The sequence below is a fragment of the Borostomias antarcticus genome (assembly GCF_949987555.1).
Source record: "Borostomias antarcticus genome assembly, chromosome: 23".
NCBI classification, from domain to species: Eukaryota; Metazoa; Chordata; class Actinopteri; order Stomiiformes; family Stomiidae; genus Borostomias; species Borostomias antarcticus.
Window position 1 is genome coordinate 7,994,419 of NC_140256.1, and position 17,019 is coordinate 8,011,437.

General features: G+C 45.5%; 1 protein-coding gene across 2 annotated transcripts; it reads left to right on the forward strand.

Moving 5' to 3' along the window:
• The first annotated feature begins 2,506 nt into the window (after positions 1–2,506).
• LOC311324644 (arrestin domain-containing protein 3-like) lies at positions 2,507–12,017 on the forward strand. 2 transcript variants are annotated; one of them, XM_084457162.1, is made up of 6 exons: positions 2,507–2,934; positions 5,314–5,371; positions 7,812–7,962; positions 8,126–8,219; positions 8,407–8,663; positions 10,764–12,017. In XM_084457162.1, exons 1-6 carry the CDS (start codon positions 2,682–2,684, stop codon positions 11,076–11,078), a joined length of 1,128 nt encoding a protein of 375 aa, XP_084313288.1. In that variant the 5' UTR covers positions 2,507–2,681; the 3' UTR covers positions 11,079–12,017. The 2 variants fall into 2 exon arrangements, with proteins under 2 accessions (XP_084313288.1, XP_084313289.1); XM_084457163.1 differs by lacking the exon at positions 2,507–2,934 and adding an exon at positions 3,846–3,934.
• The last annotated feature ends 5,002 nt before the right edge of the window (positions 12,018–17,019 follow it).

Below are 17,019 nucleotides of genomic sequence, written 5' to 3' on the forward strand. Positions count from 1 at the left end.
GGAGACTACATGACCTTCAGTGTGCTGTGTGTGTGTGTGTGTGTGTGTGCGTGTGCGTGTGTGTGTGCATGCGTGCTTGCACAGAGGGCGTGTGTGATGCATCTGTGCAGTAGTACTGCGTTTATAGTGCTTGTAGTTAGTGCATGTGGCATGCTGCCATTGCTTGTTACTCTGCTTTCAGGTACTGCTGCCGGCTAGCCAAACTTTGCAGGAGGTGAAAAGAGGAGCCGAAGTCTCCTTCTGCCGGTACACAGTCTCCTGCAGTGCCTCTTTGTGGCCACACACGGTAACTGGGTATCAGGCTAAACAGTGGGGGATATCGAAGCAGCAGTGAGCCCCAGAGACAAGGCCCACTGGTGTAGTAGGACACGCCCTGGCGCCTGTCAACCACTGTCCCAGCTATGGGCATATAGCACAGGCAGGTGGGGCTCAGCCATGAATGGAAACCCATCTAACAAAAACCATGGGTGCTGACCGCTTGTCCGCACAGCATGCTGTCAGAATTGCATGCTGAAGTTGCAATCACGAGTGGACTAAGGAGAAATTTAGGGTATTGAATGAAGCCAAACAGTTTCTCTTCAATATGTAGTTCTCTTCAATACGCTCAGGATGAACAGTATAGGGAGTCATGGAGGGTCATAAGTGAGAGGAGTGGGCACAAAAGGTCAAGGTCAACTTCGATCTTGACAACATCATTCTGGAGACTTGCAACCTTACTCTGAGGTAAAACTGTGGTCTCTCTTTAACATTATCCCAGTGCCTAAATCTGGAGATCTTACGAAATAAGACAACTACGGTGGCATCAGTCTGACATGTATCATTGCAAAGATGTAAACCTTCTATCAGTGTACTTTGATCTCTTTCCATGCTGCCTGTACCCAAAGTGGTCAACACTGCATGGTACTGGCCCAAGTTGACTACTCACTTTTGGTACCAGCTACTTTGTTTTCCACAATGTAGCTGGTCATCATAGCAATGAGGTGTCAGGGCTGGGAATACTGTAGGTGTATACCACTTGTGTTCTCTTTGATTTGATACGTGATTTCAGCACTCTGGTAGACAGAATCCTGAGGCACTGAGACAGCAGGCCGCTCACTGGGAATATCCATCCAAATTGATATATTGATGGATTTATGTCCTTTGATATTCAAGTAGACACGCTCCATATGCAAAACTATGCAATGGCATATCCAAGTATATCAGAACTCCGGAATGGGAACACATCGATACTGAAGCGTGTTAGGACTCTGTATATTTACCTTTACCTTCTGCGTGTCTGGATATATCCTGACAAGGACAAGCCCAGATATGTGCCGTGTAACAAGCATGATCGGGCTCCATACAGGAGACATTCGATGTGCTTAGTAGGCTTGTTCTCCCAGCCACTGGTGTAGGCTATTTTAATGGTGTAATGGCTGCATAATTAGTTACATTTATATTCTGCGTGATCCATGCCCTGTATCTTCCTGACAGCTCTAATTTGATGTGATAGCTAAAATATTTCAATATTCGTATTCATTCAACTTTCACTGGATTTATACCAGTCCATGGCGATGTGCTTCCATGTTATAGTCTACTAACGTGAACACCATGATACTAGATGTATACTTGTATCTTTGATGCTTGTCATTCAGAACTTTGTGCATGTTATCAGGACACTAATCAGCCAATCTACTCAGAAGGACAATAGCCATATGGTTTACCACATAGCCTACTGAAAAAGTATAGCCTGCCCTATACAGATTATGAGTGTTGCTACTGTGTTGCTGCCCACTCACGTCTGTTGTGTCCCACCGTGTGGCTCTAATAACGACCCCCCCATGGATCCAGAATTATGAATTATTATTATCAGTGTTAACACTGGTACTGCAACACTGGTAGGTGTCCAGTAGTGTCAAATCCTAACTCTCCACAGGAGTTGAATACTAACTCCAACATGTCAAAATGCCAACTCTCTAAAACGTGTTAAAATAACTCATATTGTTATTTTGAGTTTGCTGATTTTGCTGTGCACATTACATGTGACAAAATAAAGAATCTGAATCTGGAGACAGAGAGACAAGATAAGAAAATGTGAGGAAGGAGAGAGGGGAGATGAGAAAGGGGTGAGCAAGAGGAGAGGTATTGCATTGTACAGTAGCCTACTGTCTTAACATTTTCTTGTATTGTTTGATTAAGTGAATGGTTTATTGGATATCAACATATTAATCATTTGCCCTTATCCTTTGTTTAACTGGCAGCTTACCAGGCTCACTGTGAAGTAAGTGTCAGGGTCCGGCTTACAATTTTCACCCGCGGATCTGTTCCATGGATGTCTGTGCGCACTATGCAGCCATGAGCGGAAGCGGATCGTTGAATGCGGGCCGGACGATAGGCGGCGGAAGCAGTCCAGCCAGCCAATCTCGTCGGGGGCGTATGGATATAATTTTATAATAAAAGCGAAAAACAAGTTGTTATCTGGTTTTGGTTTAATATATTCCAGTTTTCGATTTGAAGACGAGAACGGGGAAAGCATGCGGATTTCCGTTTTTTGATTCACACGAAAATGAAATAAGGCATCCAATATTCGTTTATCCCGTTATCAAACAAGTTGAATAAAGCTTTGGACGGACACGGACCATAACGTTAGGCTACCGTCTCGCGACTACTGCTATCTTCAATAGTTACAGGCCTAGGCTATTATGTATTGCAGTTATCTTGAAATTCCTACTGTAAAGGATTTCACGCTGAGTTACGATGCTATTAACGAGGAGAGGACGTTCTCCGAAGGAGATTGTGTTACTGGCAAAGTCACTATGGAGTTGTCAAGAGAAACTAAGATCAAAAGTCTCCGTATTATAGCCGAAGGCAAGGCATGTGTATTTTATACAAAAAGGCATTCGAAAACGAAATATTTCAAGCTGAAGGAGTTTATGATCGAAAACAATTCGAAAGGTAGGTATTGAGCCGTAGCCTACACGTCTGATTTAATATTGGAGCGATCTCGCATCGAATACAACATGAAAGATCCAACTATAGTCCCAACCAACCATGTAGATAGAGTAGCCTACAGCGTGACGTCATGACATGGGTGCGCCCCGGTTGCCAAGGAGAGGGAGAATTGAAAATTGCCACAAGAGGAATTAACATTTTATTGGCCTATTTTTCTTGTTGATTACCACAGTGGGCTCCAAAATTACTGGCACCCCTGACAGGCAAAGAACAAAATATAATTATATAGAAACTCCAAATACCAGCATGTGATAAATACTATATGTACTAGCCTATATTAATGCTCCAATGGAACCGCAAGCAAAACCATTTACTGATTTAATTAAAAATCAATTTCCTCCAAATCAAGGTTTCCCAATTAGTGGCATCCTTAAAGATTATTGTAAATAACATCTACCAAAATTAAACCAGGTATTAAATTCCACTATTTAAGTTAATCTAATTCTATAATTGAACTATATCGAGTCATTACATCACCTACTGTTTCACTATGGTATAAAAATGAGGTAACAAGCATGCAATATCCCTTTGTCATCCAATACCATGAAGAAAACAAAAGAACATGCATTTCAAAAGAGACATGATCGTAGAGCGTCATAAATCTGGTAATGGCTACAAAAATATTCCACAAACGATTGAATATACCACTAAGCACTATTTAAAAATGCAAAAGATATGGAACTGTTGAAAACCTCATGGGTATTGGATGCAACTGCATGTTGCCCCCCCCCCCCGGGATACTGAGGAGGATTGTGAGAGAAGCAACAAAATCCCCAAGAATCACTGAAAGAATTGCAGGCTTTGGTGGTGTCTTGGGGTCACCAGGTTTCAAAAAGCACCATCAGATGCCACCTCGACAACCAAATGCTCTTTGGAAGGGCTGCCAGAAGAAAGCCTTTTCTGACCACAAGACACAGAAGCAAACACTTGGAGTTTGCCAAATGTAATTTTAATTATGACTGGAAGAAGGTGCTCTGAACGTTTTGATCAGATGATACAGCGGCATGTTTGGCATAGAAACAGAGATGCATATAAGCAGAGGCACCTCATACCCACGGTGAACTATGGTGGTGGGTCAGTGTTTATGATTTTTATGTATCGTTTGTGCACTGTCAGTTAGGGCTGTATATCATCTTGGATTTCGCGATACGATACGCATCACGATACACAGGTCACGATTCGATACGTATCACGATACAGAGGTCACGATACAATACGATACGATACGTATTGCGATACACACATCATTTACTGAAAGATTTTAAGTGTTCAAGACTGAAAACTGAATGGCTCAAATGCACTATATAGATAACTCAAACTCAATGACTGGACAGAGAGCTAGCTAATAAATATTTTACATTTGATATCCATGCTTTTTAAACTGTCAACATTGTAGTATTTATGGTTTTTCAAAATTATTTATATGTATGCTTTTTTAACTTAATATTGTAGAATATGCTTTTTAAACTGGATTTAAAAATGTAAATCCAAAAAAATTTTTTTTTTTTTTTTTTTTTTTTTTTAAATTTTACAGCGCCCGGCTGTATCGATACTCCGGGCTGAAAGATCGATACAGTATCGCGAGACTACGTACCGCGATGCATCGTTGTATCGATACAATCCTACAGCCCTACTGTCAGTCAGGGGTGCCAGTAATTTTGTAGCCTACTGTATATATATTAAATACATTTAAAAGACAAGCCACTAGCCCTACCGGTAGCATATGCTTTGACTAGATCTGTCCACTGCATTCTGTTTCTTTTTGTGCGTGGCTGTAAGCCAGTGCACCTAGGACATTTGTCCGGTTATCACTCCCTCCCTCCCCCCGTCACTCCGGACAATGTTGACCTGCATTTCTCTGTTGGCACCACACGAGGCAGTAGTCCCAGCACAGTACCACAAAAAACTAGTGTCATCTCAACTATTTTCATATGCATATCTGGATGGAAATTCATTCAGATAGCTGTGATCAGAGTAGGCTACTATTAGCTTTTTTTTTTTTTACGGAAAGAAAAGGTTTCAGATTATGTGTACATGCGGGTGTGATCGAAGGAAACATGAGTAGCTCCTCAAAGGAGCGCTGACAGTCCCTCCAATAGGGGGGGTTCCTATTGGCGCAACTGTCAGCGTGTCTGCCTCACAAGCGGGAGAGCTTGTCAAATGTGTGTTTGAATCCCTCCCTGGGCATGCCAAAATGGATGGGTTACACGGGTACCATGTACAATTAAATTCTTACAGAGACTTCCTCACATAGACAATAGATGCAACATCAGACTGCCAACCAGCCTATTTCCATAATAACCACAGCCATTTGTTTTACAGGCAACGTGTTCCCCCCTGGAACTCATGTCTTCCCATTCAGCCTCCGTATACCTCAGGAGTGAGTATAGGAAAGAGGAAGGAAGTCCTTTTGTTTGTCAATATTCGCTTCATGTTCAAAAAGTGTTCTTTCTTATCACATACACAGCAAACCTCATTGCAGCCCTCCAAAGTAATTCTATATCTATACTCTGCCCCATGGGGCTTCGCTCCTATTGGTTTACTCTGCTGCCTAGGCAGTCATAGCCTGAGAATTTTAATGAATTCAAGACTGCAGACTCCCACAACCTGTGTTTGGGTCTGTAGCATGCCAGAGATGGCATGGTTGACTTTCCTCAGTATACCAGCTGTGCCCTCCGCGGCTATAGGGCGCTCTTCTCCCAATTGATAGCAAACCCCAGGTAAGTGAGATGGCTCACTAACATGGCGGTGTGTTCCAACGCTAGAGTCAGTGAGGGAGCTAGAACCAGCAGGTCGTCCAGGTACACCAATGACTCTTTGTTGTTGCAACAGCCTCAGCCCAACTCCACACAGATGAAGAAGGTCCTGGGGGCTAGAGCACACCCAAATGTGAGTCTGGTATACTTGTACTCTACACCACACCCTGGAAAGCAAAGCACAGGTACTTCCCGTGCCGCGGCACGATTGGCACATGGAAGTAAACATTTTTCAGATCGATACTGGTGCAAAAGTTGCATTTGACGCACCATTAGCATGTGAAACCTAATTTTGGACATTTTGGACCTTGTTGAAACAGTGGACGTCCAAAATCTGTCTCATGCCAACCATCTTTTTGGGCACGAGGAAGTAGTGGAAGTAAAATCCCTCGTTCCTCTGTTCTGACAGTACCACAGTCACCACCCCCTTTCGAAAAGCTCAGAGATCTCTGGTCAAGGAACAAAGTCACTGTCCCCACAACTCCCCGGAGGGGAGGAGGAGAACAGTGAAACTGAATCGAATAGCTCTCCATCAGAACAAGCATCAGCATTTCTCCTGCCAAGACACAAGGCGCTCCGAAAGCAGCTGTGCGGGTGACCGCAGCACCCGAGCTAGGAAATGTCCATATTCCCATTTGGCCCTCGTGGCACAAAAAGGGGCATGAGGAATCCCGAAGGGATACCCTGCGCCATGCCTCTACGTTAGAGTGAATGACATTCCGGCTGGAAGCTGTTTCATTACGAATACGCATCGGAGGCAACATGCCGCAAAACTGTCATGCAAGACAGAGCGGTGTTGCCTGCAGACGGGCTGAGCTCTGACGTTACGCTTTGCGGAAACACGGAGCCCTGCCAGCTCATTTACATATTCAGCAGGAAACATCTGCTGAAGCCGGCGAAGGTGAAGCAAAATGGGGACCAGAGGTGGCGATCTTTACCGAAGCCAGTCTTGCTCCAGTCCAGCATGCGTTGTGCAGAAAAGCTACATTATGGAGCTGCTTTGAACTAGTCAACCCATGCACATCATGACAGACGAGCTGGATAGCGTCAGCCAGGACAGAGCCACCAGTTATTGGTGCTCGAGCCCTGATGTGACACACAACAGAAACTCGGAGCCTTGCCTGATCATTAGCATAGCCAGCTGTGACCGGCAAAGCAGCACCTCCATCAAACCTTCCTCTTTTAGCGACGTGTTCAGTGGTCACATCTGCCGTGTAGGCAGGGGAAGACACCGCCGCTCGAGCCGGAGGCATAAAAGTCACCGGCCGGGACAGCACCGCACCGCTGGACCCCGCCAGATGCTTAAACTTTACCTGACTCCTCAACAGGTAAGACCGGGCAAGGGAAGACACCGCAGCCTGAGCCAGAGGTACCAGAGTGCTCGGTCGGGGCAGTAGCGGACAGCTGGACCCTACAGTGCACTTAACCCTCACAGCGGGTCTGGTGGTTGTCACGTCTGCCCTAAGGCAGGAGAAGACTTCGCCGCTCGCTTGTTTTAGTCAACTCATACACATATGTGAAATAGGCTTGTGTTAGCCAGAGCAGCGCTACAGTACCAGTTGTTGGTGCTCGTCCAGACTTATAGTGAAAACGTAAAAAACAAATTGCGATGAATCTGGTTTACCAGGATAGTGGGGATGTCCCTCATTATGGTTGAGGTTGCTGCAGCCGCAGAGTTTCTCTAGAAGACTAGACAGCGTTAGCCGGGGCAGCCCGAGGGAGGCCGCCGGCTCAGCGGTGAGCTTGCTGGCCATTTTCTCTGCTTCTCTTTCAGTCTTCAGTGAGCTGAACGTTTCTAGGAGATGAATGGGTTGGCGCCGGTTATATACTGTAAGTGCACCGACTCTGATTGACCACAGGTGCATTTATGTTTCTCTTTTTCTTGGTAGACGTAGCTAGCTACGATTGGTCAAGCCAATAAGGAGTGAGCCCTGTGGGGCAGAGCTCCACAAAATAGAACTGGAGTTGCAATTCCAAGTAATTGTTTTAAAATCCATTCCCAGCTCACTAACATAAAACCTCTGAAGCTACAACTGCCCATCATTTTTGTTTCCTATATTACAGAAGCATGCCATCATCCTTCACAGGTCACAATGGGAACATATTCTACGTGCTAGAAGCCAGACTGTCCAGAAGTTGGAGGATGGATCGCTCAGTGATGCAGGAAATAAACTTTGTCTCCAAGTCTAAGGATAATTACATTGGCCCACTGATGGTATGCAAGCTGTAGGCCAAGACCTACTTAATCTCAGCGCATCTTAAACAATTCTACTTTCTTTCTTTTAAAATTTCCTTCTAAATTATCCATACATTGAGTTGTTTTATGAGCATAACTTTGTCCTAACAGTTATATTCTCCTTCCATACATGCTGCTGCAGTCTCCTCAAGTTGGTGCCATAGACAAGGACTTCATCTGCGACTTTGGAGAAATCACCATGGACGTCCATGTTGAAAGGATGGGATATGCACCAGGTAATATGTTGCATATCAACAGATTTAGTTGAGAATCTGCAGACTGATAAAAGGGGCCTATGCAAGTAATTTATGGCTGGACACAGTAGAATAATGTGATACCAAAAATACTGTCTATGAGTAGAGACTATGAGTTGCTTCCACTCTCCCCAATTGTGAACAAAACCCAAGGATTCTTCTGTTACAGGTGAGACAGTGCATGTCCGTGCCAACATCAACAACTCCTCTTCCAAAGGTGTTAAGCCTAAATTACACCTGATACGTATTGAGTGGTTCACAGCTCAGGGCTTCGGTGGCATAGAAGATGATACAGTCTGCAAATTGGATGGAGATACTATTCCCAGCAAGACCCAACGGACTGTAGACATGGAATTTAAGATTCCTACCAACCAGTCGATGACCATTCGGACATGTGACATCATCACAGTGGAGTACATCCTAAAGGTATGCTATGCTCAATGGTGGGACTTGATAGCTATGATAATACATTATACTAGAGAAAATGCATTTGAGCTGCTAGCAATCCCAGCCTCAATGTCCATTCAGACAGGATGCGACAACGTCCTGTCAGGTAGGACATGTCTATCAGAATGCCCTACTACCAATTATATTGTACTTAATTCATTATATTCACAATAAAATGAGTAGGGCTTTCTGATAGACATTTTCTACCTGACAGGATGCGCTATCCATGAATTAAGCATGTTCACGTGCACACAGCCAAAACAAAACTTTGAGTGAAGCCAGCTCCCCATGTGGGGGTACTAGAAACACAGGGTTTGGACTGGGGTGTGGGGTCGTATATAGATCCCTGAGTGCATTGTACAGTCCCCCACCGGCTCTGACCCGAAGGGGGCGCTACAGAGCCGTCCGAACACATCTGCCTATGCACCTCCATTCATTTGGACTTGGACTCAGGAGCCAAATGTCAGTGAAGAGATACTTTTGAACAGGCTAACATTAAGGGACTAATGATAGATAGCTAACAATTATAAAGTTATACAATACTAGCATTTAGATAGCTTACGTTAACATTAGAAAGACAAATGCAACAAGCTCAGTCAGTATTGCAACTAGCCTGCTAGCTAACGTTAGTTAGCAACTAATACTATCGAACTTCCTTCTGGTATGATGAGTTTTTTTAAGAACTTCCTTTTACAAATTCGAAACGGCTTAAGTCCAGACTCTCTTCCGCATGCAGGACTACTAACACAAGGGGAGACAAAATCTAAAGATTTTTTTTTAACTGTTTGAAGTTACAACTAGGCCTATGTGTCCTGTAGGTTTAATCTTAGAGTTAAGGCAAAGATTAGTTATATGGTACATGGGGCATTTTTCAATACAAATGAATTAATACAAAAAAACAATAAATATAGATCTGTGCGATTCCTAAACTTCCTGAAGATTTAGATATTTGAATGAAGTTTCTAATGACAAAGGGGATAGCAACCAGTTTTTTGTATATAGAGCCCCGAGTGCACCGACATAAATATAATTTGCACACATACAGTGGCCTCCAGAATTTGTGGCTTTCTTGGTAAAGATGAGCAAAACATGTTGCATAAAATTAACTTTATGAAATGTGTTTATGAAATGTTTGCTATGCTCAGCATTATGAGAAGATGTATATCATTTCATTGTAATACCATTGCTCAGAGAAAAACAATATGTAACACAAACTCATTTGTATTCTGAAAACGGTGTCACAATTATTGGCTACCCAAATAGCTTGTTGGCATGAATGTGGTGTCTAATTGTAGTTTGGGATATTTGGTGACCCCAAGATGCAGCCAACTTCTGCAATTCACCAACTTTGATCCTTGGAGAAACCATCCTCCTCACTATGGTGTGGTATAAAAATACTCCTATAAATAAATCCTCTTCCAGGCAGGCTCAGTACAGCTCCAGTTGTTTTAAACTTCTTAATCATTGCCCTAATAGTGGAAATGGGTAGTTTCAGTTATGTACTGTAGTTATTTTTATAGCCATTGTCTGATTTATAAAGGTCAACAACCCTTTGTCTCATTTCATCTGTGTTCTCTGATCTTCCCCATGTTGATATATGTGTTTGGCCTGTGTGTCACCTCATATTTATACCCCAGTGAAACAAACAGGAAATCATTATTTATCACTTAAGGGGCCCTAAATAACTTCTTTTTTTTTTTAATTGAAGATCAAACATTAAAGGTAAATGAGAATATACTTCAATCAGATTTTGTTCCTAAGAATTTCTAGGGGTGCCAATATTGTGACTCACCTGTTTATCAGAATAAAAATAATTTTGTGTATGGATTTTCTTTCTTGTTTTTTTTTCCCCAGAGCAATACTTTTATATATTGCTGGGCATATAAAACATTTCATGAATGTTTTATGAAGTGAATTTTATCCAGGATTTTATGCTCATCTTTACAAAGGGTGCCAATAATTCTGGAGGGTACTGTAAGTAGCTCACTGATGTAGCCTACTGGTGTGTCATAAATATCAGTACATTATAAAAGTTCAGGATGAGTGTATTTTGTTACCTACAATCTGTCTGTTTTCCAGGTGTATTTGGATATCAGTTTTCACAGTAATCCAAAGGTCAAGTTTCCATTGGTTATCATGCCTGTCAACTACCAGTCTAACTTTGCATCAGGGGAGGCTGTCGGGCTCAACCCATCAGGGGAGGCTGTCGGGCTCAACCCATCAGGGGAGGCTGTCGGGCTCAACCCATCAGGGGAGGCTGTCGGGCTCAGCCCATCTGGGATAGGTGGGGAACCAAGCTGCAGTTACTCCCCCTCTCCTGATCCATTTGGAACGCCCCCTCTTGCCACAACCCTGGGGGTGGATGGACCGTGTCAAATTAATGCAGTCCCCTGAGCTCCCCTGAGGGGGGCGGGTGTTAGATGAGACCCTGATCATGGGGATAGTTGGGTTATACACTGAAGAATCACTACAGTAAAATGACAAAATAAGTATGTACTCCATTGAAATGAATTATAGTAACGTTGTTTAGTAAGTTGTATAGTAAATTATAGAATAATATGCAACTAACAATTTTAACACTGTTAAATTAATAATTTTACTGTATTCTAACCTTTGAAACTTGGATCACAAGAGTGGGTTTGCCTGTTACATAAATTCTTCTTTTCACAGCCTATGGAAAGTACAGAATGTACAACATGTTAAGGGATCATTAGGTCATACTATTGTTTTGGGTTGGACTGTATTTGTCCCCCAAGTTAATCGGAAAGTACCAGAGTATTTTAGAGACTATCACGATGATTTGCAAAATATATGTCTGCCTTGTGATTTGAGGAGCATGTGATTGAATGGTGAATCTGTGGGTTCCATTTGTGGGTGGAACATGTATTTTAATTTGTTGAAATTGATGTAATGCTGAAATTGATGTAATGCCTTATGTATGGGAGGAGAGAGGGGTGAGGGAAAGAGTAAATAAGTTAGAAAACATCAATGCTCCGGGGGACTCCATCCCCTGGATAACTAGAAAGCTTGGTGCTCCGGTCCAACCATCCAGGAGAAATTCGGAACCAGGAGTCCCCCTAGCCCAGCTGTAGAAACTCAGCAGTACTTCTCCAATTCTCCAAAAAGGAATTTAGTATAGGACCACATCATACCAGGAAGTAAGAATCTCCACCAAATTGGATGAAACAGGAACTGCTGGAGTTGTCAGACTGGGACTGATAGTGTAGGGTGAGCTAGACTGGCCAGTAGGCCTACCCTCTCTCTCTAACTGATATTTTATTTTAGTGACATTATTGTATCCATTATTAATATGTTCTGCTTTGCTATTGCTTACTGCCCAATTAATTAAGTAAAAAAGAAACATTTGCATTTGAAGTTAAAAGGTCTATTGTCACCTACTTTTCCCTCAAGAGACTAGCTCTTCTGGGGAGTAGTATCTTCTCTCTTGTACTGTAAAATGTTAGGTAGGCTATGCAAAACTGGTTGCCCTAGACTTTAGTAGTTTCCCTACAGTAAAAATATACTTACTGTTAAATATCTTCTAGCAACTACATCAACAGACATCTCGCTTAGAGTAAAGCCGCAGTAAATTTGTGTGGCCTCAGAGGGGGACCCCAAACTATTAGGTCACAGTTGGGGTGCAGTCTAGGGTGGAAGTGGGGAAGGCACAAAGACGTATGTGTTGAGCAGCTGGACGTATCCACTCGACCCCAGCTTAAGAATATTCAGTAAGTGCAGCTCAACTGATTCGGCCCAAATCCGGAAAGCCTGGCTAGGCCTTGGTTTCAGCCTGACATACACCACAAGTTCCCGACTTGGCCCAGATTTGGCTCACGTGCCAGATGAATCACTGATGATATACATTGATTTGATCTGTGACACCTCAGGCTCAGCTAGAAACACCTGCTCACCTGGCACTGCTGTTGGATTCACCTGCTCAGGTACTGTAAGGATCAATTTGTCTCTCAACCTGTTTTTCACCTGGAGTGGCGTAATGACAAAGACTATGGCGGTGTTTTGTTAGGATACATCTCAGAATCATTACACATCCGCTTGCTATCTGGATATCTTCAGTATAATAGTTTTTTCCCAGTCAGTCAGGGGAATGATAGCTATGGCAAAGAGGTCAGGTCTTAAATACAAAGTTTGCCATCTGCTTGCTGACAGCATTGCTCTAGTTTTGTTTGTGGTTTGCGGTCTGTTCATGTAGGCCTGTGATAATTAACTTGTTGCTAATTTCTCCAAGTCTCTCCCTGTTCCTCACTCTTGGTGTTGTGTCTTTCCAGACCACCAGGGGGCGATGACCAACAGAGGGGAAGAGCATGGAGCTGGTATCCCTGCATTCCAGTGCTGAAGTGGAGCCAGGAGAGGAAGGAGTAGACCAGAGATTGGAGCAGGAAGAACCTGCTCCTAGATGCTGATCTTAGATCAGTCATTTGGTGTCACTGCCAATGGTTTGAGGGAAGGTGGTCTGATCCTGGATCTGGGCCTTGGGAAGATACTCAGTGGTCCACTTTTATAATAATCTTTTTTTATTCAAGCACTTCTTAATTCAAGCTTCTTTTTTCTTCTTTTTTTTTTTACTTAGTAATTTAAACTATTACCATAGTCAGCTTTTGTTGTTTGTAGTTTTTGTTGTTTTCTCAATGTGAGGGTTATCGTGTTGTCATGAGGGTTCTGCTGCCTACATGCAGGACTATGGGGCTTTTGTGGCAAAGTTCAGGGCCGTGTTTGACCACGATGTCCGTGGTCAGGATGTGGCTGCAGCACTTTCCGCTCTCCGGCAGGGCTCTAGCTCGGTAGCGGTAGCTTCACTATCCAGGCACAGTCAGCATGGAACAATAGCAAATTCACAATTTAACAAAAACGTGGAACCATAGCGTACAACCGTAGCTACGTTGAATGTTTTCAACTATGTTACCTTTTTGTGCGTGGCTGTAAACCAGCACACCTAGTATAGCATTTGTCCAGTTATCACTGCCTCCTTCCCTCGATCCCTCCCTCCCTCCGGAATGTTGACCTGCATTTCTCTGTTGGCACCACAAGAGGCAGTAGTCCCAGCACAACAAAATTAAGGACACCAAAATCACTCCGCCGATCTCCACTGCACAAGTAGAGTAGCGGTGAATGGACTTCCATGCGGGAGATCGGAGTTCAAGGCCCCAGTGGGGATGATTTTATGGGACTATACCTCAAACCTCCACATGTTCATCCTTTCACTCCAACCTTTACCACTTGCCTTATAGGTCAGATCTTGTCCCAACCCCAACCCTTATTCTAACCCCAACCAACACTAGGCTGTAAGCCAGCGCACCTACTGTAGTATAGCGTTTGTCCGGTTGTCACTCCCTTCCTCCCTCCCTTACTCCATTGAATGTTGACCTGCATTTCTGTGTTGGGGGTGGTTTTGGGAAACCATACCCACACCCTCTGCTAGCCTGTGGGTTTATTCCTTCGTTTACTTTCGGCGTTTCCATCCCTCTCGCTCCCTCCTTTCACTCTCCTTTCCCCTTTTTTTGGAAGTACGGGAGCATGACGGCGAGATTCCATAGGAACAAAAACACTATGACATCCCACACTTTCAAGGTCCTCCTGTGTGCCACCTGCCAGTACTAGCAGGAATTGCCCCGGCCGGCCTCCGACGAGAGGCTGCTACCCTCGCCCTAGCAAGGAAAGCCCAAAGACACGACTGGCATATCTTGCACAGCACCACCACAACACCACTGCCCCCCCATAGACTCAAGTCCCGCCACCCGTACAACAAGGCGGCACAAGATCTGCTCAGGTCCATCCCTGAGGACCAGTCTACAGAGGCATGGCTGGCGGCAGCCTGGAAGCAGGAGTGGGAGTCGGCCGGGCCTACACGCATCCACCGTTACATCCAGGACCCGGGAGGCGGTATTCAAGGAGAGGAACTGCCGCGCCGGAAATGGACCCTGCTGAACCGCCTGCGAACTGGGGTCGGACGCTACAGAGCAACAATGAGGAAGTGGGGCCTGGCAGACGGAGCAACGTGTGAGTGTGGGGAGCCGGAGCAGACAGCTGAGCACATAATCACCGCCTGTCCCCTGTATAAACCACCCTCGGAGGCTGGCCTCTTCGATGTGGGACCTGAGACGAGGGCGTGGCTATACGCTACTGAGCTGGACATCTGATGATGACACACGAAAGAAGAAGGTCCTCAGTAGTGTAGTGGATAAAGCGTCCAGCTCCCAAGCAGGAGATCAGGGTTCGATCCCCAGTTGAGGATGAGCCTGTTGATTCCTAACTTTAGCCACAACCTTTTCTTCCTCTCCTCACTGCCCCCTTTTTTCAGACGGACGGGAGGGATTTTTTTTTTTTAAGGAAATGTACAGTCTGTTTTGCAGATTAATTAACTGTCAAACCGATTGCAAAAACTGGGTGACCAATTAAGTGACCAATTACAAGTTCCATTGATATACTCGACTTGCGGTTCGCCTCGCGTTGTGCCTAACAACGCCCCCTAGCTGTTATAAAATCACTATAACACACGGCCTCTCGTGGTTTATTGCTTAATTATATATTAGGCTATACTTTGCATGTATTTACCAGGTAAATGTTTAGTAATTGGGGGACTATGAAAGGAAGGGTTACCAAAAAACATTTCAGAGTAAGTTAATTTAGCAATAGAAATCCATAAGCCTAGGGCCAATGGGCCTAGGATGTAGACAATAAACTACCGGTGGAATGGTGGTGGAGCAACAGCGGGAGCATTTTGGATTATTAGCAGACCGCTGTCCCTGACGCTAATAATCCGCCAGATGTCCGCTTTCCATTTCAATTCACAGCTATTTCAGTGGCATGACTCTGTCCTACCAGTCCTGAACAGAAACAAGCCAGCCACTCACATAAGCCAGGCTGCACCTGGCCTGGTTCAAATATGGAGAAACAGGTTTCTTGACTGAGGACTAAGAAAACAAGAAAGTTGAGCCAGTTTCATTAGGTCATGGTCATGATGTATTTTCAAAATATGTCTTCCCCTTATTGAAGAAATGAAGTCTCCGACGCAAATTCAGCCGAGGCACGTACGTCACGGCCGGGGGGGTCAGCAGAGATTAATCAGTCACGCATGACGCAGCACCAGCTGACTGTAGCTGTCATAGCATTGATCAGCTCACTAGAGCGCATGTATTTAAGCTGTCAAAACATGTCATTGTTCGCGCTTCCCTTTACTGCTGGTTGTGCATTGCATGCTCGCTGTTGCTGCTCTATGCCCTTCGCTCGTTTCTTTGCTCTGTTCGGCTTGTGTTTCCGTGTTTTGTGCTTGCCTTACCTTTCTGCCCGCGATGTCTTCTCCGGTCCGTGGTTTGTTGGATTCGTTCGGCGGGGTCGTTGGTCGACCGGATTCCGACGTTGAGTCCCTCCCGGACGTGGGCCCGTCCGGGGGCGCGTCCGCAGGCGTCCGCCGGAGCCGTCGGCTAGCCGGCAGGCCCTCGCTCTTTCCCGGCGCGGAGGACTGGCCTCTGGCTACTGTGCTGGAGGTTCTATTTCGTAATGGTGTCTCCGTTCCCGGGGGTGCTTCCCGGGAGCAGCTGCTCGCGCTTTTGTTCGCGGTCGATGACCCCGCCCCCGCCTCCGTGCCCAGGAAGGCCGCTCAGAAGAGGAAGAATTCCCGGGATCCGGAGGATTATCCCGCGTTGTCCTCGGATTCTCCGCCTGCACCTTCGAGAGGGTCCGCGCCGGTGCCGCCGACCGCTGTTCCCGCTAGCCCGGCTGGGCCCGCGGCCGATCCGGTGCTGTCGGCTTTGCTGGCTATCCAATCTTCGCTGACTTCGATGGATTCTCGGATCCTGGCCCTGGAATCCCGCCCGTTGCCGGCGGCTCGTCCCGCGCTGCCTGCTGCTGCCCCGCCCGTGCCTCCGCTGCCCGTGACTGCTGCCTCGGCGGGTACCGGTCCCGTGGCCGACCAGGATTTCTTCCTTCCCCTGAGATCGCTAGGAACTGCTGTTCCCGTTGCCGTGGGAGTCCCGTTCTTCCCTCCGGCTGCCGCCGTGTCTCCCTCGCTGCGCAGCCAGATCCTCGCAGGTAACGACGTCAATTTAGTGAGGATCCTTCTCATCTCTGAGACTGTCGACAGGCGGGTGGTCGATTGCGGGGACGTGTCCGTGACTCTGAAGGACAGTGACCCCCGGTTGTCTCGGTCCCTCACGTTCCCCGAGTTCGTCATCGCTTTCGGGGTTTACAGGGATGTATTGTGCGAGGTGTACCCTGCTCGGCGGGCGGAGCTCGACACGTATCTCTCTATATTGGCCGATTTATGCATGTGTTATGGGGGTACGCTGTTTTACGAGTACCATCGCTCGTTCTCGTCGAA